This window comes from Rhodotorula graminis, assembly GCF_001329695.1.
Source record: "Rhodotorula graminis WP1 unplaced genomic scaffold RHOBAscaffold_1, whole genome shotgun sequence".
NCBI classification, from domain to species: Eukaryota; Fungi; Basidiomycota; class Microbotryomycetes; order Sporidiobolales; family Sporidiobolaceae; genus Rhodotorula; species Rhodotorula graminis.
The window spans coordinates 471,152-498,517 of NW_017264928.1; the positions used below are offsets into that span (position 1 = coordinate 471,152).

A 27,366-nucleotide genomic window follows, 5' to 3' on the forward strand; every position below is an offset into this window, starting at 1 on the left:
CACTGCGCCCGCCTTACCCCGCTCGCGGGCGGCGCGGACACCTCTTTCCTGCGTCTCGCCAGCGCATGCTCAGCGTCCGGCTCGCCTGTCGCGCACACCGCTTGCCTCTTGCTTCTCGCCTCGTCGCACCGCGCCGCACCTTCCTCTCGTTCGCTCAGATGGCCGACGCCGCCAACAACCTCGTCTGGATCGGCGAGTCGCGCGACGCCTTCTCCCGCCCTCGCAGAGCGATTCTGACTCGTGCGTCGCGATCCACAGACTGCGAAATGACGGGCCTGAACCCGTACTTGCGCCCGAGCGACCTCAAGGAGGGCGACGACTTCCTCCCCGACCGGATCCTCGAGGTGCGTCCGCCCACTCTTGCCTCGGTCGGTCGAGACTTCGTATTGACGCGAAACCCTCGAGCAGATCGCGTGCATCGTCACGGACAAGAACCTCGAGCCGCTCGACGACGGCGTCGAGTTTATCGTCCACACCGACGAGAACGTCCTCGAGCGGATGAACGAGTGGTGCGTCTCTCTCCCTCGGGCCCGTCTCGCACGGTGCAGCATGCGTGCTCACGACCTCTCTGGAGAAACAGGTGCATCAAGCAGCATGGCAAGGTGCGTCGTCGTCCTCCCGTACCCCACCGACTCCTCGCGCTCGCGACTGACGACGCTCTCTCCCTGCGCAGACCGGTCTGACGCAGGCATGCCTCGACAGCGAGTACTCGATGGAGGAGGTCGACAAGCTCGTGACCGACTACGTGTCGCAGCACTTCCCTCGAGGCAGTGAGTCTCCTTCGACCTCTTGTCCCGTCCCACACTTCCTCTCCCTTGCGCGTTCCTGACCTCGAACCGATTCCTGCTCTCCTCTACAGCTCCTGCCCTCCTCGCCGGAAACTCGGTCCACGCCGACCGCGCCTTCATCAACAAGGACCTGCCGCAGCTGGCGAGCAAGCTCCACTACCGCATCCTCGACGTGTCGAGCATCAAGGAGGTCGGCCGCCGGTGGTACCCGAGCCTCGGCTGGCAGAGCAAGAAGGACGAGGCCGAGCACAGGTGCGTCGTCGCGAGCCGGCATGCGCGCTGTCGCCGCCGAGCACGACTGACGGTCCGAGCGGCCGAGGACGCAGGGCGCTCGCCGACATCAAGGCGTCGATTGCAGGTGCGCCCGCCTCTCTCTGCGTGCCTCTCGACACGAGCGAGACTGACCACGACTGTCTCGAGTGCGCCGCAGAGCTCAAGTTCTACCGCGAGCACCTTTTTGTTCCGCCTGGCGAGCCGCGGTAGATCGTCGCGCACGAGCACGACAGCTGCAACGGCGCTCGTTGCCCGGGACCGTCTGCTTGTCGACGTTTGCCGAGAAGAGACGGCTGCGATGCTCGTGCTCGAGAGACGCAACGAGAGAGAAGTCGAGCGGCGCGAGAGAGGGAGCAGGAGCGCGCGGACAAAGGGACGGCGAGCACGCCGTGGCAGCGGGTGCGAGGGCGGCTTCGGCTGGGGGACAGCAGTGCAGGTGGCTCGAGAGAGCTTGTGGAGCAGCTGAGCGAGGAAGCGAGTCGAGAGGGCGTGGAAGAGAGCGCGGCGCAGATGGACGAGCTCCGCCCGACCGAGACGAGCCAAGGGCGACGCCGCTCGCTTCTCCTGCAGCACCCCGCGCGTGGCAGGACTTGACCGTTCTCCCTCGCCACTGCTCTAGAAGGTCTCGACTCACCCAGTCGAGCTCTCGTTTCCCTCGACCGGCGAGCCCTCGTTCCCCGGGCGCCTTCGAAAAGCCAGGTGCGCCCCTCATCGCCTCGCTCTCGCTGTGCCGCTCCAGTGGACGCGCGAGACTGACCAGGACCCTTGTCGACAGGCCTCCTCAGCCCTGCACCACCCGTCCCGTCGCTCGCCCTCCCGCAGCAGCGTCGCCACCCCCATTCACCTCTCCCCCCCCTCCTCCTCCACACCTCGTCTCTCCGCGTCGTCGACTCGCCTCGGCCCGCACGCCCCAAGTACACCGACCCGCCTCTCCTCGTTGCGCTCGAGTTCCGCCTGTCCAGCACCAGGCGATCCTCCAGCTCCCGACAACCCCTCCACCCTCGATGAGCAACCCGTCCAACCCCGGCTCCTCGTCCTCTTCGGCCTCCGCCAAGCCGTCGACGAACCAGTACGCCGTCCCGACCATTCCCCCGTTCAACTACGCCGCCGCGGCCAAGAAGAGCAAGCCCTCGCCCGCCGTCGTGTCGAGCCAGGACGTCACCGGTTTCGTGAACGGCTCGGCGGGCGCGAGCAGCCCGACCATCCCGGCCGCCACCGCCATGGCCGCCGTCGCCGGTTCGTCGCAGCCGTCGAGCCCGACGAGCGCCAAGAAGGCCAACTCGGGCGTCCAGGTCGAGGGCGTCCGCGTCCCGGCTTCGCGCGTCGAGGAGATTCGTGGCGCTGCCGGTTCTGACGGTGCGTCGCTCGTTCCCTCGAGTCGTCCTCCTGCGTGCCGTGACCGTCGACTGACTCGCTCTCGCGCCGGCCACAGTCGCGTTCGGTACCGCCGGCGACAAGGACGCGACCCTGTCGTCCTCGCCTGCTGCGCCCCCGTCGTTCAAGAACGGCACGCCGTCCGCGTTCGGCACGCTCCCGGCCACCGCGCCGTCGGCCGCGCCGGCGACCAAGGCGCCGATCGACCTGCACCGCCTGTTCCAGGGCGGCGGCTCGTCGTCGACCTCGCCCGCCAACGCGTCGGGCGCGTCGCCGATGCCGATGGAGCGTCGCTCGGTCGCGACGTACGACCCGCAGGCGCGCTCGCCCGGCCCGAGCACGTCGCCCCTGCCGCACCACGGCAACGGCCCGCACCTGTCGAACCCGGGCGCGCCGAGCTTTGTCCCTCGCGGCATTCCTCCGCCGTTCGTCCCGCAGCAGCAGCAGAACCAGGCCTTCTCGCCGCCTCCTGCCGGGTTCCACATGCCGCCGCCGCACGGCTACGGCGGGCCGCCCGTCTTCATCCCCCAAAAGGGCCCCTCGCCGCAGACGATCCCCAACGGCGGGCCCACCGGCCCCGTGCCGTTCGCGCCCTCGAGCGCAGGCTCGCGCCAGGGCTCGTTCGTCGGCTCGCCCGTCCTCGGCGGCATGCCGCCTCGTCCGCCGCAGCCGCAGGGCCCGCGAGGCTCGTTCGGCGGTCCGGGCGGGCCCATCAGCCCGAGGTTGCAGAACTCGCCGCTGCCCGGCGGCCAGATGATGTATCCTGGCCAGATGTACCCCGGCAACGTGCGTCGTCCTCTCTCCCTCTCTCTCTCTCTCTCTCTCTCTCTCTCTCTCTCGGTCACCCTCTCTCGCCTGTCGCACCGCCTCTCCCGCCGAGCCTCGACTGACCCTCAGCCCGTCCCCTCTCGTGCAGCCGTATGCGCAGCAGCAGTACTACCAGTACCAGCAGTACCCGCAGGGCTACATGCAGGGCCCGCCGGGCCAGATGCAAAACCCGGGCGCGTCGTCGCCGTCGCCCAAGCCCCCTTCGACCGTCCCGACCTCCCCTCCTCTGTCGCACGCCCACGCACCCTCCACGCCCGCCACTCCCTCCTTCCAGTCGTTCTCGCCTCAGCCCCAGTCAGCCGCGCTCCCGTCGCGACCCAATCCCGCGGCGCCGCAGTTCACGCCGGGCGGCTCGGGCGCGCCGTCGACGCCGCTTCGCCCGCTCAGCGCCGCCCACGCCAACGTCGCCGAGTTCAAGCCGAGCTTCGACGCCGCCACCTTTACGCCGAGCCCTCGCGTGAGCCGCGCCATCCCGATCAAGAAGCCGACGGCGCCCAAGCCCGCCGAGGCCAAGCCGGTCGACGAGTCGAAGGACGAGGCGCCGGCCGTTGCCGCGTCCGTCCACGAGGACGAGCAGAAGCAGAAGCAGGACGCCGAGGCCAAGCAGGCCGAGGAGGAGAAGAAGGCGGCCGAGGAGGCGCGTCTCGCCGCCGAGGCGGCCGAGGCGAAGAAGAAGGTCGCCGAGGAGCAGCGCGAGAAGGAGGAGAAGGCCAAGGCCGAGGAGAAGGCCAAGGTCGAGGAGAAGGTCAAGGCCGACGAGGCCGCTGCCGCCACCGCCGCCGACGAGGCCAAGCCGGCCGCCGTCGCCGACCTCAAGCGCGAGGCGAGCGCGACGCCCGACACGCCGGCGCCGTCGACGCCGCGTGAGGAGGTCGAGGGCCTCGAGGTCAAGGCGACGCAGGCCGAGGCCGTCCGCTCCGAGGAGGCGTCGCTCCTCGCCGACGAGAAGGTGTCGACCGAGGCCAAGGACCCGCAGCAGGCGCTCGAGGACGCGCGCGAGCAGCTTCACGCGACCGCTCCCGCCCCGGCCGACTCGTCGTCGCCCAAGACGCCGTCCTCGGCGCTCCCGCCGTTCCTCCCGGCCAAGCCCGTGGGCGAGCCCGCACCCGTCGCGTCGACCTCGTCGGCCGCCGGCACCGAGCCGCCCGCCTCGTCGGGCCCGTCGTCGTCGCAGATCGACGCCGCCCGCCCCATCACCGACCTCGACAAGGTCGAGTACCCCGAGGGCTCCAAGGCGCCGTCGGCCGAGCTCAACGCCGGCGCCGAGCCGGGCAAGTTCCGCTACGACCGCGAGTTCCTGCTCCAGTTCATGCAGGTGTGCCAGGCCAAGCCCGACAAGCTCCCCAATCTCGGCGACATCGGCATGGTCGACGACGGCGCGCCGCAGCGCGGCGGCTCGTTCGGCGGCAGCCGTCGCGGCCAGATGGGCCCGCCGGCGGTCCCGTCTCGCGCCGGCGCGGGCGTCGGCGGCTTCGGTCGCTCGGCGTCGATGGGCGGCCCCGGCGGCGCGTTCGGCGGCATGGGCAACTTTGGGCAGGGCGGCCCGATCGGCTCGACGAGCGAGCAGCGGTTCGCGGCGAGCCTGTCGCGGTCGCCGAGCGGCGCGTTCGGCGGCGCGCGCGGCAACATGTCGCGCACGACGAGCCAGTCGGGCATGGGCGGCGCGTTCAACCAGGGCCAGGGCGGGCGCATCAAGAGCGAGCGCGGCAGCAAGCGCCGCGGCGGCGACCGGCCTCCCGGCGAGCGCGACGAGTCGCGCAAGCCCGGCCAGCATGTCACGGGCGACGGCTTCGAGGGCGCGACGCTCGGCCCTCGGTCCGAGAACGGCTGGACCCCGTCCGTCATCGCCGGCGCGCCCCAGGCCGACCTCAGCTCGCCCGAGATGGTGCAGCGCAAGGTCAAGGCGCTCCTGAACAAGCTCACGCTCGAGCGCTTCGACTCGATCTCGGGCCAGATCCTCGAGTGGGCCAACAAGTCGGTCGACGAGACCGACGGCCGCATCCTGCGCCAGGTCATCGCCCTCATCTTCGAGAAGGCGACCGACGAGGCGACGTGGTCCGAGATGTACGCCCGCCTGTGCCGCATGCTCATGGAGCGCGTCTCGACCGACGTCCGCGACGAGACGGTCAAGACGAACGACGGCACCCCTGTCGCCGGCGGCGCCCTGTTCCGCAAGTACCTGCTCAACCGGTGCCAGGAGGACTACGAGAACGGCTGGAAGAACAAGGAGGCCGCGAGCGCCGCCGCCAAGAGCAAGGAGGCCGACGACAAGGCCAAGAAGGACGCCAACGACGCCGCAAAGAAGGAGGCCGAGGAGTCGGGCAAGGAGCCGGCGCAGGAGGCCGAGCTCCTCTCCGACGAGTACTACGCGGCGCAGAAGGCCAAGCGTCGCGGCCTCGGCCTCGTCCGGTTCATCGGCGAGCTCTACCGCCTCCAGATGCTCACCGAACGCATTATGCACGAGTGTATCAAGAAGCTCCTCGCCAACACCGAGAACCCCGAGGAGGAGGACGTCGAGTCGCTGTGCCGCCTCCTCACCACGGTCGGCAAGGCGCTCGACACGCCCAAGGCGCGCGCCCACATGGACGTCTACTTCTCGCGCATGGACATGATCGCCAACAGCCCCAAGATCTCGTCGCGCATGCGCTTCATGATCCTCGTGCGTCCCATCCCCTTCCTCTCTCTCTCTCTCTCTCCCTCTCTCCTTCTCGTGCCCAGGTCTGACTCTCTCCTCTCCCTCCTCCTCTCGCAGGATGTCGTCGACCTGCGCTCGGCTCGGTGGGCGTCCAAGACGGAGGCGGCGGGCCCCAAGACCATCTCGGAGATTCACGCCGACGTGCGTCCACACCCTTTCTCCTTTTCTCTTGTCCTGCTCCCCGTCCCTTCTCGTCCTTCTCGTTGCCTCCCTGTTTCGGCCGGCACGTCCCTGACGCTCTCGTCTTCCTCGCTCGCAGGCGCAGAAGGCGGCCGAGGACTCGGCACGACGGGTCGCATCGTCGGGCGGCAAGCTGCCCCGACTCGGCGACCAGCTCTCGCGCCCCAACTCCCGGCGAGGACAAGGGCGCGGCGGCGACTTTGGCGTCGCGCAGACGGGCCCCGATGGGTGGACGACGCAGCCGCAGCGTCCGGCCAAGGCGGGCGACCTGAGCGGGTTCGGCCGCATCCGCGAGGCGACGCCGAGCACGCTCTCGCTCGGCCCGACGGGCGCGTTCGCCGCTCGTCAGCGCAACAAGAAGGAGGAGGCGGCCCGCCCTGCGACGCCGTCCAACCCGTTCGCCCTCTTGTCCGGCGGCGGCGACGTCGCCGAGGAGCCGGCCGCCGCCGACGCGTCGCAGCGTCCGCGACTGCAGCTCAAGCCGCGCACTGTGCCTCTCGAGGGTGAGGGCGAGGGCGAGGGCGACGAGGAGAAAAAGGACGGCGAGGACGAGGACGAGGACGATGGCGCGATCGACCCGAACGCCTCGTCCATGACTCGGGCCGAGGCAGAGCGCAAGGCCAAGAACTCGGTCGTCGAGGTGCGTCCTCTCTCCCCCTTCCCCTCGTGCGCGATGCTCTGCGACGTCGCGACTGACCGTCTTCCTCCTCCCCTCCCTCCCTCCCTCTCTCTCTCTCTCTCTCCTCTCGCGCGCTCGCAGTGGTTCGAGATCAAGAACATCTCGGAGGGTGTCGCCTCGGTCGAGGCGCTGCCCAAGGAGTACCGCGGCCTGCTCGTGACGGCCATCGCCGAGGCGGCCCTCACCAAGAAGGCCGACGCCGTCAACCTCACCAAGGACCTGTTCGCCCAGCTCGCCGCCAAGGACGTCATGACGCACGACGCCCTCGTCGCCGCCTTTGAGCCCATCTTCAAGACGCTCCCCGACACTGCTATCGACGCCCCGAGCGCGTACGCGTTCGCGGCGACGCTCCTCGTCGGCATCGGCGCGACCGACGACGAGGTCGAGTCGCTCAAGGGCAAGATGGAGTCGGAGGAGGGCGAGGAGGAGGTCGAGTATGGTCGCGAGTCGTTCGACGGCGCGCGCAAGAAGGTGCTTGCGGCGTGAGGGAGGAGGACGAGGTCGGAGGGGATGCACTCCCGCAGTAGTAGTCACACGTTTGCAACCCTCTTGCGCTCCCATCTTTCGTCTGGCATCGTCGGCGCGTCGCTCCCTCGCTCCCTCGCTCCCTCGCTCGCTCGCACGACGTCGTCGCCGCCGTCCTCGAGAGAGAGCCGTCGGCAGCAGGCGCTCGGGCCCCTCGGCTCTCGCTTCTGCGCCGGATCGTTGTCGAAGGGCCGCTATCGTTGAGCGTGCGTCTCGAAAGGTCCGTCGAGCCCTGAGAGACAGAGAACGACGCAGAGTTCGAAGCTCTGCAGCGACGACCAGTTCCTCTCTCACCTTCTCAAGCGCAACTTTGTGGAGGCGCTCGTGCCAGATCTTCGTCGAGGGGCCGCTATCGACGAGCATGCGTCTCGACAGGTCCGTCGAGCCCTGAGAGACAGAGAACGACGCAGAGTTCGAAGCTCTGCAGCGACGACCAGTTCCTCTCTCACCTTCTCAAGCGCAACTTTGTGGAGGCGCTCGTGCCAGATCTTCGTCGAGGGGCCGCTATCGACGAGCATGCGTCTCGACAGGTCCGTCGAGCCCTGAGAGACAGAGAACGACGCAGAGTTCGAAGCTCTGCAGCGACGACCAGTTCCTCTCTCACCTTCTCAAGCGCAACTTTGTGGAGGCGCTCGTGCCAGATCTTCGTCGAGGGGCCGCTATCGACGAGCATGCGTCTCGACAGGTCCGTCGAGCCCTGAGAGACAGAGAACGACGCAGAGTTCGAAGCTCTGCAGCGACGACCAGTTCCTCTCTCACCTTCTCAAGCGCAACTCTGTGAGGGCGCTCGCGCCAGATCGTCGTCGAAGGGCCGCTATCGACGGGCATGCGTCCCGACAGGTCCGTCGAGCCCTGAGAGACAGAGAACGACGCAGAGTTCGAAGCTCTGCAGCGACGACCAGTTCCTCTATCACCTTCTCAAGCGCGTCTCTGTGAGGGGACTCGCGCCAGGACGTCGCCGAGGCGCCGCGTTCGTCTCAGAGCAGCGACGCGGTCCTGGGATGCTTGGCCTGGCGAAATAGACGCCGCTCGAATGACACCGAGCAACGCGAACAACGGAAGGAGGGGCCGAGCGTCGAGTGGACGCGGCACAACACGGCTCGTTCGGGCTCTCTCTCGCTCACCTAGCCTTTCCTCTCGACGACCTGGGCACGACGGCAGGAGGAGGAGCAAGACGTTGCACGACAGGGAGATACAGACGAAGAACTCCCACGCCGACACGGCCGCCCGACCGACCTCCTCCGAGAGAAAGACGCACCAACACGCGCACCGTCTACCTGTAGCGGCGAAGGGACAACGTGTTGTGACGCTTCCAGGTCGCGTACTGGCGAGCCTTGTTGAATTTGTGGCCCTTCCCGAGGCCGCCTGAGGCGTGGGAGAAGCGCGAGAGGCGAGAGAGGACGAAGAGGAAGAAGGGAGAGGCGGGGGACGAGGCGGGGCGAGATTGGGGTCGACGGGGGCGGCGAGGGACGCAGAGTGGCGAGCGTAGAGAGTCGAGGAGGTAGGCGACAGAGGCGAGGCAGCCAGAGAGGCGAGAGAGGAAGGGGAAGAGGAAGAAGAGGGGGAGGAAGGCAGACATGGTCAGTACGGGTCGACGGCGCCGGCCTCCTGCGTCTCCTCCGGTCACGACCGCGACGACCACGACGACAGAGTAGAAGAGTGGACGCACGGTTGGCCTTGCCGGCCGACGTGAGGCCCCTCGACTCGCGGCGCTTGTGGACCGGGTTGCAGATCCAGTTGACGCGGGCGTCGCGGCGGATGGCCTTGTGCGACGGGTCGACCAGGATCACCTCGTAGTACTTGTAGACGCCGTCCTGGTTGATCCAGTACGAGTTGAGGACGCGGAGGTTGCCGCAGCGGCGCGCGACACGCTCCTCGGCAGTCGAGCGGAGCGAGCGCTGGAACTTGAGCTGGTTGACACCCTGGTTCGTCGGCTTGCCGTACGTGGCACCTGCAGGACGAGGATGAACGAGGAGAGGGCAGTGTCGAGGAGCAGGAGGATCGAGGAGGGGAAGGAGAGAGGGAGGGAGACGAGGAGGGAAGGTCAGTCACGTCGTCTCTCGCGCAGCCACGTTCGACGACCGAGAGAGAGAGTGACGCACCCTTGGGCACGGGGCGCTTGCGGTTACCGCGGCGGACACGGATGCGGTAGACGACGAAGCCCTGCTTGGCCTGCGAGTGGAAGAGAACGCGAGGGGAACGACAAGGTCAGTCTCGGCGTCCTGCGGTCGTCGCACATCTGCTCCCACGTCCCTCCTGCTCGACCTCCTCAAACATCGCGTCTCGAGACAACGACAGGCGGCGGCGGTCGGGCGATTGCGCCGGTGGTGCGAGGCGGTGCGGTCGGGATACGAGCGGATGTCGTCGAAGGAGGTGACGGCGGAGGTGCCTGGTGCGGGTGTGTGCGGCGCCAGGTCGATGCGTCGTGGTCGGTTGCGCATGTCGGACGTCGTAGGCGAGGTCGAGTCGAGGCGAGGAAAGGAGGATGGGCGAGGTCGCTCGCCGCTGCCGAATCGCGCTGCCGCCGTCGCCCTCGTCCCGCTCGCCTCGCACACCCTGCGGCTGCCGGTCCACCTGCATCGTGTCCGCCGTACGCTCCTCTCTGCCCTGCCGCTTTCCCACCGACGCTGCGCTCGTGCACGGCCCCAACTTTTGCAGAGGAGGGTGGACGGACCTTGTAACCGAGGCGGCGAGCCTTGTCCGGGCGCGAGGGACGCGACGCGCGGTGGAGGACCGCGAGCTGGCGGTACTCCCAGCAGCGGACGCGGAGGAGGAAGCGGAGGACGTCCGACTGCTTGCGCTTGTGGAGCTCGGTCTGTGGTGCGCGAGAGGGTCAGCGTCGGTGCGAGGGACGGCGGGGCTCGAGGGAGAGAAAGGTTTGACGGACCAGGTACTTGAAGGCGCCCATCCTGGTCTGTTCGAGGGAGAGAGGCGAGAGGGGGAGACGAGGGAGGGTCAGTTCGACGAGTTTGACGGACGAAACGAGGCTCGACGGCGAGCACACGACGCGGTGACGGGTTTGCGGTGGTGCGGTGGTGACGGGAGAGGGGCAGAGGGAACGTCGAGAAGGTGGCAGGGCGGTACACACCTTGTCGGCGGCTCGAGGAGAACAACGAGGAGGAGGGGAGGCGAGACGGCGAGCAGCGACCACACGCTCGAGCTGCGCACGACGGCCTCGACCCCGCACCGCTCCTGCACCCTCTGTGCAGCACTGCTAGCTCGCTCGACCTACAGAGCAACCCGCATGTCGTCCACCACGCCCCTCAACTTTGCCCCCTGTGCGCTCCCCTCTTCCTCATCGCCGCTCCTCCCCCACCAACTCCCCTCTCCCGACCGTCGTCCTCCAGCCCTGCTCACTGCCGCACACGCACCCCTGCAGACTCGGAACCACCCGACCTCAACCCGGCCCACACCCGCTGGGCTCCTCCACCCGCCGCCGGCCCCGGTCCCTCGGCTTCGTCGTCCTCGTCCCCGTCCGCCGCACCGTACGAGGGCTACCAGGGCGGCGCATCCGTCTCGTCCCTCGGCCAGGGCAACTCGTTCGGCAGCGCCGGCGGCTACGCCAACCTCGGCGCGACCGGGTCCGGCGGCGCACCAGGCTCGAGCAGCTTCGAGGTGACGCTCTGGCGCAACGACTACGAGGCCGCCGGCGCCTACGCCCTCGGCCCGTTCGGCGCAGCCGTCCTCCTCGTGTTCGAGATCGAGTCCGACTACGTCCGCTTCCACGCGTGGCAGGTGCGCCCTCTCGTTCCCCTTCGTCCGTCGCCCGACCTGCCTCGACACTGACCTGTCGCGTCCACTCTGCGCAGTCCATCCTCCTCTGCGTCGGCCTCGTCCTGCTCCACTTTGTCGGTCAGCTCTTTGGTCGGTGGCTGCAGTACTTGCTCTTCCTCGGCGACGTCGTCATCCTCGGACTCATGAGGTGCGTCTCGCTTCCTCCCTCTCCCTCGACGAGCCTCCCGAGCCTGACCCGCCTCTTCCTCCGGCCCGCCCAGCCTGCGAGCGTACCACGACGCCGACGTCCTCGAGCGCCACCACCTGCCAATCATAGGCGACCTCGCCAACTCGTGGGTCGCGACCGAGTAACGAGCGTTCGAGCGAGTCGGTTCTGTCTCTTCCCCCCAGCTGTACCGCATCCTTCGTCTTTCGGTGCCTGTTGTGTAGCCTTACTTGCAAACGCCCTGCTCGTCGCCTACACGTCAAAAGAGAGGAAGCGAGCTCTGGGTTCGAGGTCCGCCCTCTCCCTCGCCGTCGGCCCCGCTTGCCCCTCCTCGTCCCCGGCACCGTCTCGTAGGGCACTCGCTGCTGCCTCGAGAGCGCATCTGCTCCTCACCCGAGCCGACTGCAGCACCCGCCCTCTTCGCCAACGGCCGCAACAGCTTCATCGACCGACGCGTCCACGGCTCCCTCGACTCGTCGACGCCGACAACCGCGCCACGGCCGCTCGAGAGGCACCTTACGGTCGTTCAGCAGCTTCTATCATCATCTGTGACTGTCCAAGGCCACGCGCGCATCATCAGGTGCGTCGCTCGTCCTCCCTTTTCGGTCGTCCCCCGAGTGAGCGAACAACGGCGACGGCGGCGGGCCACGTGCCGTGGAGGGCGCACGGGACGAGCCGACGACGTCGCAGCGATGGACACGGAGCTGCTGTGCGCCCCGAGCGGTTACGCGCAGCCCACACCGCCCGAGGTCCTCCCCCTCGTCTTTGCGAACGACCGCTGACTGCTCCCCCCTTCCTCGTCCACAGACTCGATCATGGACGCGCTCAACCAGCCTATCGTCATCGACCAAGGGTCCGGCACCCTCAAGGCCGGCTTTGCAGGCTCGGACCACCCGTCGACCTACTTCCCTTCCTACGTCGGTGCGTCCGCCGACCCTCCCTCGCTCCCAGAGCGACCCGAACTGACACAAGACGAGTCACGCAGGCCGGCCAAAGCACACGCGGGTCATGGCGGGCGCGGTCGAGGGCGACACGTTCGTCGGGAGGAAGGCGCAGGAGCTCAGGGGGCTGCTACGGATCAAGTGCGTCTCGTTCCCTCTCGCCCTTGCGCTCGTACGGCCCCTGTCGGTCATCGACAGGGGCACACGAGTGCTGGGTACTTGCGACGTAGAACGAGCCCTGACGAGCACCTTTTTGCCCCGTTCCCCCTCGCCGCAGCTACCCGATGGAGCACGGCATCGTGACCGACTGGGACGATATGGAGCGGATATGGTCCCACGTCTACAGCGAGGAGCTGCGCACCTTGTCCGAGGAGGTGCGCCTCACCTCTCGTCCCCTCTCGCTCGGTCCCCAGCTCACCGCTCGCGCCCCACCCTGCAGCACCCCGTCCTTCTCACCGAGGCCGCCCTCAACCCGAACTCGAACCGGGAACAAGCCGCGCAGATCTTCTTCGAGACGTTCAATGTGCCCGCCATGTACATGTCGGTGCAGGCCATCCTCGCGCTGTGCGTCCTCCTCGTCTCGCCTCCTCTCGTTGCGCCTGACGAGCGTGACGGTCGCCGTGCAGGTACGCGTCGGGCCGGACAACGGGTATCGTGCTCGACTCGGGCGACGGTGTCACACACGCCGTACCCGTCTTTGAGGGCTTTGCGATCCAGCACGCCATCCGGCGAGTAGACGTCGCAGGACGGTGCGTCCTCCCTTCCTCTCTCTCTCTCCCTCCCTCGTCTCTCCTCCTCCTGTCAGTGCGTGCGCCTGACGCGCTCGACCCTGCCACAGAGACGTGACCGACCACCTCCAGCTCTTGCTGCGGAAAGCGGGCTACCACCTGCACACGTCGGCCGAGAAGGAGGTCGTGCGCATGATCAGTGCGTCCTCGTCGTCTCCCTCCATGCGGCTCGTACCGGTACTGACGACCTTTCGCGTGCCCTCGCAGAGGAGAAGACGTGCTACGTCGCGCTGTCGCCGGCAAAGGAGGAGAAGGAGGCGCAGGGAGGCGGGAGGACCGAGGACTTTCGGTTACCGGATGGCAACGTCATCCGGGTGCGCCCCTCTCTTCCCTCTCTCTCTCTCTTGCCTCGACCTAGCCCGAGCGGTCCTGACGAATCTCCTGCGCGTGTCCCACAGCTCGGCCCCGAACGGCATCGTGCGCCCGAGCTCCTGTTCAACCCCGAGATTGTCGGCCTCGAGGACGCAGGCGTGCACCAGGTCGTCGTCGACTCGATCAACCGCGCCGACCTCGACTTGCGCAAGTCGCTGTTTGGCAACGTCGTCTTGAGCGGTGGAGGAACGCTCGTCAAGGGTGCGTCCTCGCTCCCCTTGCCCCTCTCTCCTCTTCCTCCCCTCGCCTTGCGCCCTCCTGCGTCCTTATCCGGCGTCACCCATCGGTCCTGTCACCCAGAGACACCGTACTGACGACCCGTCTCGGCGCGCGCAGGTTTCGGCGACCGCCTGCTGCACGAGGTCAAGAAGCTCGCGCTGCGCGAGACCAAGATCCGCATCAGCGCACCGCCCGAGCGCAAGTACTCGACCTGGATCGGCGGCTCGATCCTCGCCGGCTTGAGCACGTTCAAGAAGATGTGGGTGTCGGCCGAGGAGTACCAGGAGGGTGCGTCCCCTCTCCTCCTCTCCTTTCGTGCGCTCTCGGCGTGCGTGCGGGACTGACAACCCGCTCAAACAGATCCCGACATCATCTTCAAGAAGTTCTAGACGACGCGCAGGCCGCAGCGCTCCTCCCCCTTCTCCCTCCTCCCCCGATTCCCCTTCGTTCGACTTTTCGTTCTCCCCCTCTTTCGCAATCCATACCCATCGTTCCCTCGTCCACGCTCGTCGAGCTGTACTCGTCTCGTGGAGGGTGTCTTGCTTCTGAGAGCAGGGGACGCGGCGGTCGTCGACGAGAGCAGGTGCGCTCGAGCCCTCTTTCTCTCTGTCCGTCGCTGCTCGGCGGCATCGTCGTCCTCGATCACGTCGATCGACCGCAGGCACCTCGTCGCCGACTCGGTCAGCATGGGCCGACCTCGACTGCACGCACGCCGTCCGCCCGAGCCTCCTGTCCGTCGTCGACCGACCCGCCGCGGCTTGTCCGCTCACGATCCTCCCGCCTCTTCTTCACCATCCATCCACTCGAACTCGCCAAGCAGTCCCGACAGCGTCATGCTCGACGTGCACAGCGACAGCTCGGACGACGACCGGTCGCCGCCGCCGTCGCCCGCCGACGCCTCTCGCGACGAGCACGTCGTCCCGACTCGCCTCGGCAACTTCCGCCTCCTCGCCCAGCATCAGCTCGACGTCCCGCCCTTCATCAAGGTGGCCAAGTGGCAGAGCGAGGAGACCGGGCTCAAGGTCGTCTGGGCCGATACGCCGGGTCCGTCCCTCGTCTCCTCTCTCTCTCTCTCGCTGGCTCGCCAGCTCTTCTTCACGATGAGGCTAACTCTGCCTCTCGACATAGGACCTGTCGCAAGCTTCTGGGCCACCGTGTGCGCCGAGGTCTTCAGCTCGAACGGCACGCCGCACACGCTCGAGCACTTGACGTTCACGGCGAGCGAGCAGTGCGTCCCTGTCCTTCCCTCCCCTCGCCTCTCGGTTCGTCCCCTGACGCTCCTTCCTCTCGATGACAGCTACCCATACTCGGGCATCCTCGACGGCCTTAGCAACCGCATGCTGTCCGCCGGCTGCAACGCGTGGACCGCCGTCGACAACACGACGTTTACGGTGCAGTCGGCGTCCGAGGAGGGCATGCTCGAGATCGTTCCCGTCTTCCTCGACCACATCCTGTTCCCGTGCGTCCGGTCTATCCTTTTGAGCGCCATCGTCGCGAACGGCCAAGTGACCAGGTCCTCGTCCCTCTTGCAGGCTCATCACGCCCGAGGTCTTCAAGACCGAGATCTATCACGTCGACGGCAAAGGCGAGGAGGGCGGCGTCGTCTTTTCCGAGATGCAGGCGCGCGAGGGCAGCCTGGGCGACGTGCTCGACCAGACGTGCGTCCTCTTTTCCTCCCCTCGTCCGCTCCCCGTCTTTTCCCCTACTTAACCTTTCCACACGGACGACAGGCTTCGGCAGATCCTGTACGGCAAGAAGAACGCGTACCGCTCCGAGACGGGCGGCAAGCTCGACGCGCTGCGCAAGCTCACCGAAGAGGACAGTGCGTCCCGCCCTCTCGCCTTTCTTCCTCGACCTCGGCGAGCGACACTCTACTGATCCGTCGAGGCGCACAGTCGTCAAGTACCATACGGCCATGTACGAGCCGCAGAACGTGACGGTCGTGGTCACCGGGCAGGCCATCCGGCCCGAGCAGCTCCTCCACACGCTCGAGACGACGATCGAGCCCGCGCTCGTCAAGGCCGGGTTGGCCAACGGTCCGAGACCTCGCGGATGGGTGCGGCCGTTTGTCGAGAGCAGCACGGCGAGGAACCCGCCTGTGCTCGACCAGAGCATCGTCAAGCACGTCGACTTTGCCGAGTGCGTCCCCTCTCTCTGCGTGTCTATCTGCCGTCGTCTCGAGCACATATCGACGACGCCCTTCCGTGCAGCTCGGACGAGAGCGTCGGGACGATCGAGCTCTCGTGGATCGGCCACGGCGCGCACGAGTGGGTCGCCAACGCCGCCCTCGTCGCCATTTGGGGCTACCTCGTCAACGGCGACAGCTCACCGGCCGCCAAGACGTTCGTCAACATCCCCGACGCGTACTGCTCCGGCATCGGCATGAGCCCCGACCTTCGCGACCCGAGCATCCTCACCGTCATGCTCTCGAACGTGCCGGTCAAGCACCTCGAGACGCTGGCGCCGCGGTTCCTGTCGTTCGTCAAGAGCCAGTGTCGCCTTCCTTTCGACATGAAGCGCATGTCGTACCTGCTCAAGCAGCAGCGCCTGTCGCTCCTCGGCACGCTCGAGACCGACTCGTCGAGCTACGTCCAGGGCTCGGTCTTCCAGGACATCCTGTACGGCGCCGACGACGGGTCGCAGCTCCCCGATGTCTTCAACGACCTCGAGGTCGTCAAGAAGCTCCAGGCGTTCACCGAGGACGACTGGCTCCACATTCTCGACAAGTGCGTCCAGCTTTCGCCTGCGTCGCCTTCCTCGCCCTTGACTGACCCTGGCTCTTCCTCAGGTGGATCGTCGAGCGGCCGACCATCACCATCATCGCGCACCCGTCCGCCAAGCTTGCGCAGGAGCAGGCCGCCGAGACCAAGGCCATTGTCGCCGCCAACCGCGCTCGTCTCGGCAAGGCCGGCCTCGCACGTGCCGCCGCCGACCTCGAGTACGCCAAGAAGGTCAACGAGCATCCTGCGCCGCACACGCTCGTCGAGTCGTACAAGGTCCCGAGCCTCGAGTCGATCGGGTGGCTCAAGGTCGACACGGCGCGCAGCAACGGCGTCGCCCGAGGTCGCGAGACTTTTACTAGCCGCCTGCAGTCGCACATCAACGCCGACGACGGCGATGTCCCGTACTTCATCCAGTTCGACCACTACCCGTCGTCGTTCGTCGAGGTCGCCGCGCTCCTGCACGGCCCACCGACCGACCTCTTCCCGCTCTTCCTCGACACGTTCTTCGCCATGCCCATCATGCGCGAGGACGGCACTCGTCTTTCGTTCGACCAGGTCAACCGCGCCGTCGACGAGCTCGCCATCGGCTTTGGCGCGCAGACGCTCGGCGAGGGCGTCCTCGTCAGCATCCAGGTCGTCAAGGAGGACTACGAGAAGGCCATCGCGTGGCTGTCGGACATCGTGTACGGCACCCAGTTCGACGACATCGAGCGGTGCGCCCCTCTTTCTCTTCTTGCCGCCCACAGGGTCCCGACGAGCCTGACAGACGACCTTCCCGTGCAGGCTCGCGACTCTCGTCAACGCGGCGCTGCAGAACCTGCCTGGCGAGAAGGACGACGCGATGGGCGTCGCTGCGGCCGGCGTCAAGGACCTGCTCGTCTCGGTCGGGAGGTGCGTCGCTGCCGATCGAGGGTCCGTGCGCGACGCGAACTAACCTTCCCAAACTGCGTCCGCAGCGTCTCGCACGTCCTCAACGTCGTCAATCGCGCCAAGGCGTACCCGCAGCTCGCCAAGCGTCTCAAGGACGACCCCGAGGGCGTCATCAAGGATCTCCAGAAGCTGCAGAAGCAGTTCCTCGACCCGCGCGCCATCCGGATCAAGGTCGCCGGCGACATCCTCTCGCTCAAGACGCCTTCCTCGTCATGGCTCACGCACTTCGAGCATGTGCTGCCGTTCCCTGTACGTTCCCTTACCCCCCTTCCTCCTCGTCACCGAGTACTGACTACCCGCACGACCCGCAGCCTCAACAGCTCGCCTACCTCCTCCACGAGCGCGACCTCCTCACCGACCTCGGCAAGAGCCCGTCTCGCAAGGTGAGCCTCCTCGAGATGAGCACGAGCGCGGAGCCAGGCCGTCCTGACTGCCCCTTGTCGACACCGCGCACAGGCCGTCATCTACACGATCGCCTCGACCGAGTCGAACTACCTGTTCACGTACGCCAAGTCGCCCGACTGGAAACACGACGACCATGCGGCCATCTCGGTTGCCTGTGCATGTCTGTCGACGACCAACGGGCTCCTCTGGAACGGTGCGTCCTCGCTCTCTCTCGCCCGTCTCGGCCTGAACCGACGCCGTATCTTGCCCCCCCCTTACAGCGGTTCGCGGTCCCGGCCTGGCCTACGGCTGCTGGATCAAGGCCGACATGGACGACGGCAGGCTCGCGTTCATCGTCTTCAAGTCGCCCGACGCACACGCCGCCTTCTCGGCGGGCTCGAAGCTCGTCGCCGACCTCGTCAGCGGCAAGGTGCTTCGCTTTCTCCCTTTCTCTCGCGTTTTTCTCTCGCCGTCCTCTTCGACGAGCCGTACTGACAAGGCTGCACCGGGCCCGCAGGTGCGCATCGCCAAGTCGGACATCGCCTCGGCCAAGTCGAACCTCGCCTTCAACCTCGTCTCGTCGCTCGACTCGCCAGGCGCGGTCGCCGACTCGTCCTTCTGCGACACGGTGGTCCTGGGTCGACCTGCCAACTATGCGGCGCTGGCGCTCAAGCGCGTCCAGGTGCGCTCGCAGTTCTGCCGGCTCTCCCTCTCGAGGCAGACACTTACCCGCCTTTCCCTCGCACAGGCCGTCACCGTCGCCGATGTCGAGCGTGTCCTCAAGACGTGGATGCTGCCGCTGTTTGACAGCAAGACGTCGGTCCTGGGTGCCGCGACGACGCCGGACAAGCGCAAGGAGCTCGTCGCCGCGTTCCGCCGGCTCTCGTACGAGGTCGACGACCGTCAATTCTGAGTGCGGCCGTGCAATCGATCCATGTGTCTCTGTCAATGATGTGGACCAGGTTTCGAGTCGAAAGATGCGAGTTGTGGCCGTCATCGCCGCTGTTCAGAGAGAGTGCGGCGGTGCTGCCGTCGCCGCTCAGGTCTGCCCTCGACACCTCGTCACCTCGCCCCGCGACAGCCTCGACCGCCTCGACAGCGCACCCAACTAGACAGCCCTGGCTAGTCTCGCAACCCGCGTCACCCGAGCGACGCTCCTCGCTCCTCCTTGTCGCCGTCTTCCCCAGCTCTTCCTCCATCGCCTCGCCTCGACCACGCCTCTGGGTCGTCCGCTCGCCCACTCTACCTACTCGAACCTGTCGCACCTCAGCCGCACCGCCATGACGGCCTCACACGCCCCGATGGACGTCGACCCTCCAGCATCTTCCTCGTCCTCGTCGGCCAACACGGTCGACATCCCGCAGCAGGTCGGCGACTTCAAGCTCGTCGTGCAGGACCAGCTCGAGTTTGCGCCGAGCGTCCATGTCGCCAAGTGGCAGTCGGAGAGCACGGGCTTGAAAGTGCGTCCCCCTCCTCGTCTCGCCTGATGAGGTGCGCAAGCTCACCCCGCCCTGTCGCGCGCAGGTCGTGTGGGCTTCGAACGAGAGTGAGTCCACGTCCTGCACCGTCTGACGTTGTCCAAGGCGTGAGTCAGACTAACCTCGTCGCCTCGACCTCCTCCTTCTACAGGTCCGCTCGTCCAGGGCTACTTTTCGGTCGTCACCGAGATCATGGACGGTGCGTCTCGCCTTTCTCTGACAGACACAGAGAGTTTCGTGTCCTGACGTCGCTTTGATGCAGACTCTGGCCGACCTCACACTCTTGAGCACCTCGTCCGTCCTCTGCCCTCACCTTTCGGCGGCGGGAACGTGTTGCTTACTCGCGGTATCGTGCCCAGGTCTTCCTCGGCAGCGAACAGTACCCGTACAAGGGCGTCCTCGACACGGTTGCCAAGTACGCTCGCCTTTCGCCTCCCTCCGTGCGCCGCCCGCCGACTACTGACTCTTCCTCCCTGACGCAGCCGCAGCTTTGCCGAGGGCACGAACGCCTGGACCGCGTGAGCCACCCCGATCAGACTCTTCGAGCGTCAAGAGCGACTCCTGACGCCCTGCGCCATGCAGCACGACCGACACGACCTACACGATCGCGACCGCCGGCGAGGAGGGCTTCCTCAGCATCCTCCCCGTCTACGTGGACCACATCCTGTACCCGACCATCACTTCGGCGGGCTTCACGACCGAGGTCTACTGCGTCAACGGCAAAGGCGAGGACGCTGGCGTCGTACGTGCTCTCTCCCTCTCCTTTTCCTTCTCGACCTTGCCTTGAACGAGACTGACGCGCACTGTTCCCGAGCAGGTCTTCTCCGAGATGAACGGTCGCGAGAACGGGAGCGGCGACTTGATGGCCCTGAGGTGCGTCCCTCGTTCCTCTCCTCGGCCGGACGACCCGTACTGACTAATTCGTCGTCGGCGCTTCAGGCAACAGCGCGCGCTCTACTCGAAGGAGAACGGCCTGAGGAGCGAGACCGGCGGCCTCATGGAGGCGCTGCGGGTGCTCAAGGTGGAGCAGAGTGCGTCGATGGCCTCGTCCTACCGTTCGCCGCGCTCGAAGGCGGGAAACTGACCTTTCGCGCCGTCCTCCCCCTCCCCGAACCAGTCCGCGAGTACCATGCGTCGAAGTACGTGCCGCAGAACATTACCCTCATCGTCAACGGCCGGTCGCTCAACCCGACCAACCTCCTCAACACGCTCACCGACAAGGTCATCCCGTCGATCGTCGCGCACGGCCAGGCGCAGGGCAAGCGCCCACGAGGGTGGGTTCGCCCATTCGTCGAGACGAGCACGGCCAAGAACCCGCCCCGGCTCACCGAGGACCGCACCGAGGTCGTCGACTTTCCCGAGAAGAGCGAGGACGTCGGCGAGCTCATGGTCAGCTGGATCGGCGTCGAGCACAACGACTACCTGCACGACCTCGCGCTCGAGGTCCTTGGCCTGTACCTCACCGACTCGGCCGTGTCGCCGCTGTCGAAGGAGTTCATCGAGGTCGACGAGCCGTCCTGCACCGGTGCGTCCCCTCGTCCTTGTTGACTCTGCCTGGCACCCGCCTGACTCTCTCCCTCGGCTTTGCCGCCCTCGCAGACATCACCTTCTACGCCTCGAGCGAGAACCCGACCATCATCACGTCGTACATCTCGTCGGTCCCCTTCGCCGAGCTCGACACGCTCGGTCCTCGTTTCCGCAAGTCGCTCGCCCGCATCGCCGAGGACGGCGTCGACATGAGCCGCATGAAGAGCCTTCTTGAGCGCCAGGCGCTCCAGCTCTTCGAGTCGATGGAGACGGACGCGAGCGAGGTGCTGAGCCAGGTCGTCGTCACCGGTCCGTCCTCGTCACGCCGGTCCAGCTCTCAGCGACCCTGTACTGACACTCGACGCCGTGCGCAGACGGTATTTGGGGCAAGGAGGACGGCTCGGACCTCAAGGGTGCGCTGCAGGTCAACGCGCAGTACAAGGAGCTCAATAGCTGGTCCGCCAACGAGTGGGGCAAGTTGCTCAAGAAGTGCGTCCCGTCTTTCTTTCCTCCTCGTGTCCCACCCCTGGACTGATTCGTCATCCTCGTGCAGGTTCCTCGTCGACGCTCCTGCGCTCACCATCGTCGGCAAGCCGTCGGCGTCGCTCGCCAAAAAGATCAAGAACGACGCCAAGGCGCTCGTCGAGGCCAACAAGGCCAAGTACGGCCCCGAGGGCCTCGCCAAGCTGCAGAAGGACATCGAGGCCGCACAAGCCGAGAACGACAAGCCCGTCCCGTCCGACATCCTGCGCAAGTTCAAGGTGCCCGACGTCGCCGGCATCGAGTGGATCAGCGTCGACACGGCGCGCAGCGCAGGCGTCGCACAGACGGCGGGCAAGCCCAAGGGTCGTGCGCAGGACCACGTCGACGCCGACGGCGCCGAGCTGCCGCTGTTCGTCCAGTACGACCGTGCGTCCTCCTCTTCCCCTTCTTCAGCCTTGCGCAAACCTGACCCTCGCGCCCGCCGCAGACATCGACTCGCGCTTCATCCAGATCGCCATCGTCCTGTTCCCCAACGACGTCGAGGGCTTCGACCCGGCCAAGCTGCGCGCTCTCCTGCCCGTCTACCTCGACGCCTTCTTCACCCTGCCCGTCACTCGCGCCGACGGCACCAAGCTCGAGTTCGAGGAGGTCGTCAAGCAGCTCGACGCCGAGACGCTCACGTACAACATCAACGTCAACGAGCCGCTCCAGGAGGGCATCACGCTCCGCATCAAGGTCGCCAAGGAGAAGTACGAGACGGCCATCGCCTGGCTGAGCGACCTCCTGTACAACTCGACGTTCACCGAGGAACGCCTGCGCATCTCGGCGGCCAAGGCGCTCCAGGCGATCCCGGCCGAGAAGCGCGACGGGCTCGAGGTGTCGTACGCCGCCTACCGCAAGATGATCAGCCAGGAGGTCAGGTCCGTCCTCGCCTTTCCTCCTTCTCCCCCTCGACCGCGTGTCGGGCTCGGTCACTGACGCCTCGTCGCGTCCTACCACACAGCTCGAACGTCGCGCTCAACCTGATCAACCGGTCCGAGTTCCTCCCGGCCTTTATCGAGCGCCTCAAGCAGGAGCCGGACGCCGTCATCAAGGAGTTCGAGGCTTTCCGCCAGGGCTGTGCGTCCCTCCCTAATCGCCTCCTGCCCGACGAATGACCTGACGAGTGTCGTACGCCGCAGTGACCGACCCTCGCGCCATGCGCGTGCACGTCAAGGGCGACATCCTCGGCCTTCCCAAGCCGTCGTCCGCCTGGCTCGAGCACTTCAAGAGCATCAAGCCTTTCCCTGTGCGTCTCTCGCTCCTCTTCCTCGGGTCGACTGCCACTTACTCGTGACTGCCTGCAGGAGAACGAGCTCGTCCCGGTCCGTCGCAGCAAGGACGTCATGGGCCCCCTCGGCAAGGAGCCCTCGAAGAAGGTGCGCTGCGGCCTCTCCCTCCTCCCCATCCTTTTCGATATCCCTGACGCAGTCTCGTTCACTGTCCTGCAGCTCGTCGTCACCGGCGTGTCCTCGATCGAGAGCACATTCGCGTACTTTGTCGCAAAGGGGCCAGCGTCGCGTGAGGACCCCGACCAGGCCGCTCTCACCGTCACCCGCGCCGTCCTCAACGCCATGGAGGGCTTCTTGTGGAAGTGTGCGTCGTCATTGTCCCTTCTCTCTGCCCGTCACGTCCTCGTACCCCTGACTGACTCGGTCGTTCCGGTGCCGCAGACGTCCGAGGTGCAGGTCTCGCCTACGGCGCCTCGATCAGCCAAGACCTCGAGAGCGGCCTCATCATCTACCGTGTCTACAAGTCGCCCGACTCGTACGCCGCCTTCGTCGCCGTGCGCGAGCTCATTGGCCAACTCGTATCGGGCAAGGTGCGCCCGCTTCTCTTCCCTCGTCGACCCGTCCTGCACGAGCCTGCCTGACCTACCCATCCTCCGCAGCTCGAGATCGACGACCTGACGATCGAGTCCGCCAAGAGCTCGCTCGCGTACCAGACCGCCGCCAAAGAGTCGACCATCACTGATGCGGTCCGTCCTCCCCTTCTCGCACTCGCCCTTGTCGACCATCTCCCTGACTCTCTTCTCGCCGCAGGCCGGCGCCTCGTTCACGAACGTCCTTCTCGGTCTCCCTGCTGGTTTCGGCCGCAAGCACCTGGCCGACTGCGAGGTGCGTCGCCAACGTCGTCCGCTTCCCTCGCTCGGCGAACCAGTACTGACCTCGTCCTCTTCTCCCGGCCGCACAGAGCGTCACGGCGTCCGACATCCTGCACGTCATCAAGAAGTACATCTCGCCCATCTTTTCGCCCGACACGTCGATCGCGTCGGTCGCGTCGGGCCTCGCCAAGCTCGACGAGCTCGCCGACAAGTTCTCCGAGCTGGGCTACGACGTCGAGAAGCGGTCGATGGCGACGGCCAATGGCGAGGAGGAGAGTGGGAGCGAGGACGAGTCGGGGAGCGAGACGGGCAGTGAGAGTGGGAGCGAGTCGGAGCGGGACTGAGAGGCATAGATCCGCGATGAGCTGTCATTTAGCCGCAACGCGCAACGTACCTGTAACACGAGGTCGTTCGTGCGACAAGGCGAGACGAGCGAGAGCGAACCGGCCTCGACAGCGCTCGATAGCGCTCGAGCCTCGCCCAGCTCGACGAATCAGTTCCTCCTCGGACTCGCTCGCTGCGTTCTCTCAGAGCGAGCTCACGCGCATGCTCGATGCTGCTGCAGGATCTCTCTTGGCCCGACCGGCGAGACAGAGTGCAGGGTCGAGCCAGAAAGCGGCGAGGTGAGGCGGCGGGGCAAAGACGAGGTCGTTCGAGCCGAGGGCTCTCCCTCTGTGCCCTGCCAGTGAGCACCTCGAACAGCTCTCGTCTCCTCTCGAGTTCCGCTAGTCGAGCCGAGCGAAAGCGGCGCAGAGCGAGCCGCGTTCCCACGAGCGGCTCGAGCACGTCTCGCGCTTTCCTCGCTCTCGCTCTCGCGCGCGCGCTCCGTGAGAGGGACATCTAAGCTTTGCAGGTGAGGGTCTCGAGGAACATGAACAACAGAGGTGTAGACGACAAAGGAACAGCTGTGCTGAGGTGGGACGCCGAGCGACCATGATTAAGAAGGAGTGAAAGGAGGGAGAAACAGTCGACGAGGGACGAGATTCGCAGAGATTAGGCGAGGCGCAAGGGCAGGCCACGTGTAGATAGTAGATGTGAGGTCGGCTAGAGGGCTTGGGGGACGGGAAGGCCAGGTGCTGGACGATCGAGTGCCGCCCATCGCTTGTCGACGTACTTCTCGCGGATGAACGAGGCGACCATACTGCGTGCGGGCGCTCGTCGTGTCAGCTCATCGCCTGAAGAGCAGGATATAGAGAGAGAAAGAGGAGGAGAAAGGAGGACGCACGACTCGGTGAGCGCCTCGACGGTCCCGGTCGGCAGTCGCGCCTCGAAGAACTCGTTCGACTTGGCGTTGCCAACCTCCTCCATGCGCTCGAGCTGCTCATCGCTCCAGTCTGCAAGGCATGTGCGAGGATGATAAGTGACTGCGCGCCTTTGGTGGAGCACACGGCGGCGAGGAGAGGGGGAAGAAGGCAGGGGAGACGCACCGTCAAGCTCGACGCTCCTGACCTTGCTCACGTGCGTGCCGAGGCTCCTGTGCACGCCGCTGCACCGGATACACAGCGTGACGCCGAGGTTCCAGCTCGCCCATGTCGCCCCGCCGGCCCGACAGTCGGCGCAGCGCGCGTTGTCCCACTCGGGGTCCGAGCGCGCGGCGACGGCGGCGATGCGCGACGCGTTGCGGTACTTGGCCTGCTCGGGCGTCGTTGCGGCGACGGCAGGAGCCGAGGCGGGCGCCGAGGCCGAGGCCCAGGTGCGCACGGCGTCCGAGATGGCGCGCTCCTCGGGCGAAAGCCCTCCTCGCGCCGTAGCCGCCGCTCGTTCTGCGGCGACGCCTTCCTCGCCGTCGCCGCCGCCGTCGACGTAGCCATCGCCGAGCCACTCGTCCTCGTCGAGCTCGCGCGACGACGGGAGCGAGCCGCCGGGCGACGGCGCGCGGTGCAGGTCGGGCGTCGAGCGGGATGCGGGCGCGCCGCTGCCGAACCCGAGGCCGCCGAGCCCTGGACGTGCCGCACCTGGTGGAGGCTGCGGCGTGTCGCTGTCGGAGAAGGCCCACAGGCCGCGGCGGGACGAGGCGTCGAAGAAGGAGCGGTCCGGGATCGACGACGGGTTCGAGGTGCGGTCCATGTCGAACGAGAAGGACGGCAAGGGCGATGTCGAGGCGTGGTGCGACGTCGGGATGTGCTGCACCGAGCGGCGCTTGTCCTTCTTGCTGCTGAGCGAGGTCTTGCGCGAGTGCTGGCCCGCCGACGCGCGCCGCGAGAGGAAGGGAGGAAACCGGGACCGAGGCGAGGTCGGCTCGTCGGCGGCGCCAGGTAGAGAGGACGACGACGAGGTGAGCTCGCCGAGTGGCGAGGGCGAGATCGACCCTTGAAGGCGAGAGGCGTCAAAGTGGCGGACCGACGACGTGCTGCGGGCGGCGACGAGTCGTCAGGGTCCGGCTCGACAGACAGGGCTCGACAAGGAGAGACAACGAGACGCACCCGTTGAGCAGGCTCTCGACGCTCTTCTGGATCGCGGCGACCCACTCGTGGCACTCCTTGTCCGAGTCGGCCTGGTACACCCTCCTCAAGTCGGGCGTCAAGACCTCGAACACGAACCTCCTGTCGCCCGCCTGGCGACTGATGCGCGCCGACGCCCGCAGGAGGTTGATCGGGCTGCCGTGCACCTGCATCGAGTCGGTCCACCGGGCGTACTCGGCGAGCGAGAGCGAGGCGATGTGAGAGCGAGGCGAGAGCGAGGTGAGAGTGAGGCGAGAGCGAGGGGAGGGCGAGGCAAGGGAAAGGTGCTGGCGAGGTGAGAGCGAGGTACGGCCGAGGTGCGGGCTCGTCGACTCGTCGGGAGGAGGCTGAAGCTCGCTCGGGGTCGGCGAGCGACCTCCGCGGAGGTTCCCCGTAGGCGGTCGCTCGAGCCGCCTCCGCGGCTTCCGGTCTCCTGGGCCTCCTCTGTCCTCCTTCGCGCTTCTCCTCCTACCTCCCGCCACTGCGCACCGTCCCGCCGCCAGGCCCCCCTCCCCCGCCAGCTCACCGCGCTCAACGACCTCCTCCGTCCCACACCCGCCTCGGCCATGAGCTACGTGCGCACCGAGCCCTGGCGCCAGGACGTCCTCACGCTCAAGGCCGTCCTCAAGCAGAAGGCCTACGAGGAGCGCGCCCACAAGCAGCTCGTCAAAGGCGAGCGTCGCCTTGAGCGCGGCCAGGAGGAGGGCCAGCTGTCGGCGCCGCCGAGCGAGGGCGGCGAGGACGATGAGCTCGAGGGCTACGGCTCCGACTCGTCGGGCGATACTCGTCGCTCGCACCGCATCGCCGAGCTGGACGAGGAGCGCGAGGCGGAGGAGCGGCGCAGGACGGACCGCCTCATCTGGCAGGCGCTGAAGGCCGAGCGCGCGCGCGTGAAGGCAGCCCGCGTCGAGCACGACCGCAAGCTGCGCAAGCGCACCCGTCGCCGCCGCAAGACTGTCGCCGAGCGCGTCGCCGCCGACGAGGAGAAGCAGGACCCGCTCGCGGCGTGGATCCTCGACCCCGACCACCCGGCGCGCGTCGACTTCTTCGCGACGTGGGTCAAGTCGGCCATCCTCGACGAGATCCGCATCGACGACCTCACCGAGGCCTTCTTCATCACCCTCGACGCGCTCGACGAGGACGAGAAGGCGCACCTCGGCGAGACGGCCGACTGGAACGCGCGCGCCCAAGTTGGCCTCGACCCGTTCCTCCTCGCCGCCCTCCTCGAGCACCTCGCCCAGCACCTCTCCCAGCAGCGCGCCGCCGCCCTCCTTCCTCCGCCGCCCAACCCGCTCGACTCGACGGTTCCGGGCTCGTCGCCGCTCTCGTCCCTCCATGACGGCGAGTCGTCGTTCGCCCACCCGCCCATCCTCAACGCCGTCCTGTCGCTCTCGGCCTGCGGGCTGATCAACAACGGCGAGCCGTGGCGCCAGCTACTCGAGCGCTACGACGACGAGTGGTACGACGACGACGGGCCGACCGAGCAGCATGAGCACTACAAGTACGAGCTGCGCGCCCAGCTCCTCCCCGGCTTCGTCAAGATCCTCGATGTGCGTCCCCTCCACATCCTGCACCTCTTCACCGCTCAGTCGGGCGCGAGCTGACCTTCCTCCCCTCTCCTCTCCCCCCTTCCTCCTCCCTCCTCCCTCTCGATC

The 27,366-nt window shown here is 67.0% G+C and overlaps 11 protein-coding genes across 11 annotated transcripts in view; 9 read left to right on the forward strand and 2 right to left on the reverse strand.

Moving 5' to 3' along the window:
- Window positions 1-266: 266 nt before the first annotated feature.
- On the forward strand, window positions 267-1,271 carry RHOBADRAFT_40603 (uncharacterized protein; the record flags this gene model as incomplete). Its single annotated transcript, XM_018413733.1, has 7 exons — window positions 267-344; window positions 409-509; window positions 581-602; window positions 674-770; window positions 860-1,040; window positions 1,115-1,146; window positions 1,219-1,271. 7 exons carry the CDS (start codon window positions 267-269, stop codon window positions 1,269-1,271), a joined length of 564 nt encoding a protein of 187 aa, XP_018274107.1.
- A 3,175-nt stretch (window positions 1,272-4,446) lies between these two features.
- Window positions 4,447-4,614, forward strand: RHOBADRAFT_8378 (uncharacterized protein; the record flags this gene model as incomplete). The annotated part of the gene is made up of 1 exon (XM_018419218.1): window positions 4,447-4,614. A coding segment is annotated over one exon (168 nt), but the record flags the coding sequence as incomplete, so codon positions are not given.
- Window positions 4,615-4,917: 303 nt separating this feature from the next.
- RHOBADRAFT_11210 (uncharacterized protein) lies at window positions 4,918-6,102 on the forward strand (the record flags this gene model as incomplete). Its single annotated transcript, XM_018412032.1, has 2 exons — window positions 4,918-5,922; window positions 6,016-6,102. Coding segments are annotated over 2 exons (1,092 nt in total), but the record flags the coding sequence as incomplete, so codon positions are not given.
- Window positions 6,103-6,298: 196 nt separating this feature from the next.
- Window positions 6,299-7,303, forward strand: RHOBADRAFT_10924 (uncharacterized protein; the record flags this gene model as incomplete). Its single annotated transcript, XM_018412018.1, has 2 exons — window positions 6,299-6,778; window positions 6,899-7,303. Coding segments are annotated over 2 exons (885 nt in total), but the record flags the coding sequence as incomplete, so codon positions are not given.
- Window positions 7,304-8,505: 1,202 nt separating this feature from the next.
- RHOBADRAFT_64323 (uncharacterized protein) lies at window positions 8,506-10,447 on the reverse strand. Its single transcript, XM_018418465.1, has 6 exons — window positions 10,431-10,447; window positions 10,230-10,256; window positions 10,017-10,157; window positions 9,445-9,514; window positions 9,012-9,293; window positions 8,506-8,707 (listed from the first exon to the last, which is right to left on the reverse strand). The coding sequence occupies exons 2-6, from the start codon at window positions 10,248-10,250 to the stop codon at window positions 8,616-8,618; spliced, it is 606 nt and encodes a 201-aa protein (XP_018274111.1). The 5' UTR covers window positions 10,251-10,256; window positions 10,431-10,447; the 3' UTR covers window positions 8,506-8,615.
- A 139-nt stretch (window positions 10,448-10,586) lies between these two features.
- On the forward strand, window positions 10,587-11,428 carry RHOBADRAFT_40606 (uncharacterized protein; the record flags this gene model as incomplete). The annotated part of the gene is made up of 4 exons (XM_018413734.1): window positions 10,587-10,620; window positions 10,722-11,077; window positions 11,152-11,264; window positions 11,338-11,428. 4 exons carry the CDS (start codon window positions 10,587-10,589, stop codon window positions 11,426-11,428), a joined length of 594 nt encoding a protein of 197 aa, XP_018274112.1.
- A 658-nt stretch (window positions 11,429-12,086) lies between these two features.
- On the forward strand, window positions 12,087-14,093 carry RHOBADRAFT_64325 (uncharacterized protein). Its single transcript, XM_018418466.1, has 10 exons — window positions 12,087-12,203; window positions 12,268-12,364; window positions 12,501-12,597; window positions 12,663-12,787; window positions 12,850-12,972; window positions 13,062-13,150; window positions 13,219-13,325; window positions 13,410-13,584; window positions 13,720-13,890; window positions 13,963-14,093. The coding sequence occupies exons 1-10, from the start codon at window positions 12,098-12,100 to the stop codon at window positions 13,989-13,991; spliced, it is 1,119 nt and encodes a 372-aa protein (XP_018274113.1). The 5' UTR covers window positions 12,087-12,097; the 3' UTR covers window positions 13,992-14,093.
- A 342-nt stretch (window positions 14,094-14,435) lies between these two features.
- Window positions 14,436-18,552, forward strand: RHOBADRAFT_40608 (uncharacterized protein; the record flags this gene model as incomplete). The annotated part of the gene is made up of 15 exons (XM_018413735.1): window positions 14,436-14,646; window positions 14,731-14,830; window positions 14,900-15,061; window positions 15,135-15,260; window positions 15,333-15,424; window positions 15,498-15,741; window positions 15,813-16,328; window positions 16,391-17,038; window positions 17,109-17,216; window positions 17,282-17,504; window positions 17,567-17,638; window positions 17,712-17,853; window positions 17,921-18,069; window positions 18,157-18,321; window positions 18,388-18,552. The coding sequence occupies 15 exons, from the start codon at window positions 14,436-14,438 to the stop codon at window positions 18,550-18,552; spliced, it is 3,123 nt and encodes a 1,040-aa protein (XP_018274114.1).
- A 367-nt stretch (window positions 18,553-18,919) lies between these two features.
- RHOBADRAFT_50580 (uncharacterized protein) lies at window positions 18,920-23,690 on the forward strand (the record flags this gene model as incomplete). The annotated part of the gene is made up of 22 exons (XM_018415389.1): window positions 18,920-19,099; window positions 19,164-19,185; window positions 19,269-19,316; window positions 19,380-19,411; window positions 19,477-19,532; window positions 19,600-19,635; window positions 19,700-19,859; window positions 19,935-19,990; window positions 20,057-20,148; window positions 20,235-20,642; window positions 20,717-20,953; window positions 21,019-21,133; window positions 21,198-21,553; window positions 21,615-22,047; window positions 22,131-22,246; window positions 22,309-22,415; window positions 22,474-22,545; window positions 22,618-22,762; window positions 22,840-22,988; window positions 23,058-23,144; window positions 23,209-23,283; window positions 23,360-23,690. 22 exons carry the CDS (start codon window positions 18,920-18,922, stop codon window positions 23,612-23,614), a joined length of 3,237 nt encoding a protein of 1,078 aa, XP_018274115.1. The 3' UTR covers window positions 23,615-23,690.
- An 843-nt stretch (window positions 23,691-24,533) lies between these two features.
- Window positions 24,534-24,839, reverse strand: RHOBADRAFT_6343 (uncharacterized protein; the record flags this gene model as incomplete). The annotated part of the gene is made up of 2 exons (XM_018418453.1): window positions 24,534-24,604; window positions 24,698-24,839. Coding segments are annotated over 2 exons (213 nt in total), but the record flags the coding sequence as incomplete, so codon positions are not given.
- Window positions 24,840-26,205: 1,366 nt separating this feature from the next.
- RHOBADRAFT_50582 (uncharacterized protein) overlaps window positions 26,206-27,366 on the forward strand; it is a gene marked incomplete at its 3' end in the record, with an annotated part of 1,703 nt that continues 542 nt past the window's right edge. The window contains exon 1 of the mRNA XM_018415390.1: window positions 26,206-27,261. Within this exon, the coding sequence (XP_018274117.1) occupies window positions 26,278-27,261 (984 nt within the window). The remainder of the gene's footprint in view (window positions 27,262-27,366) is intronic.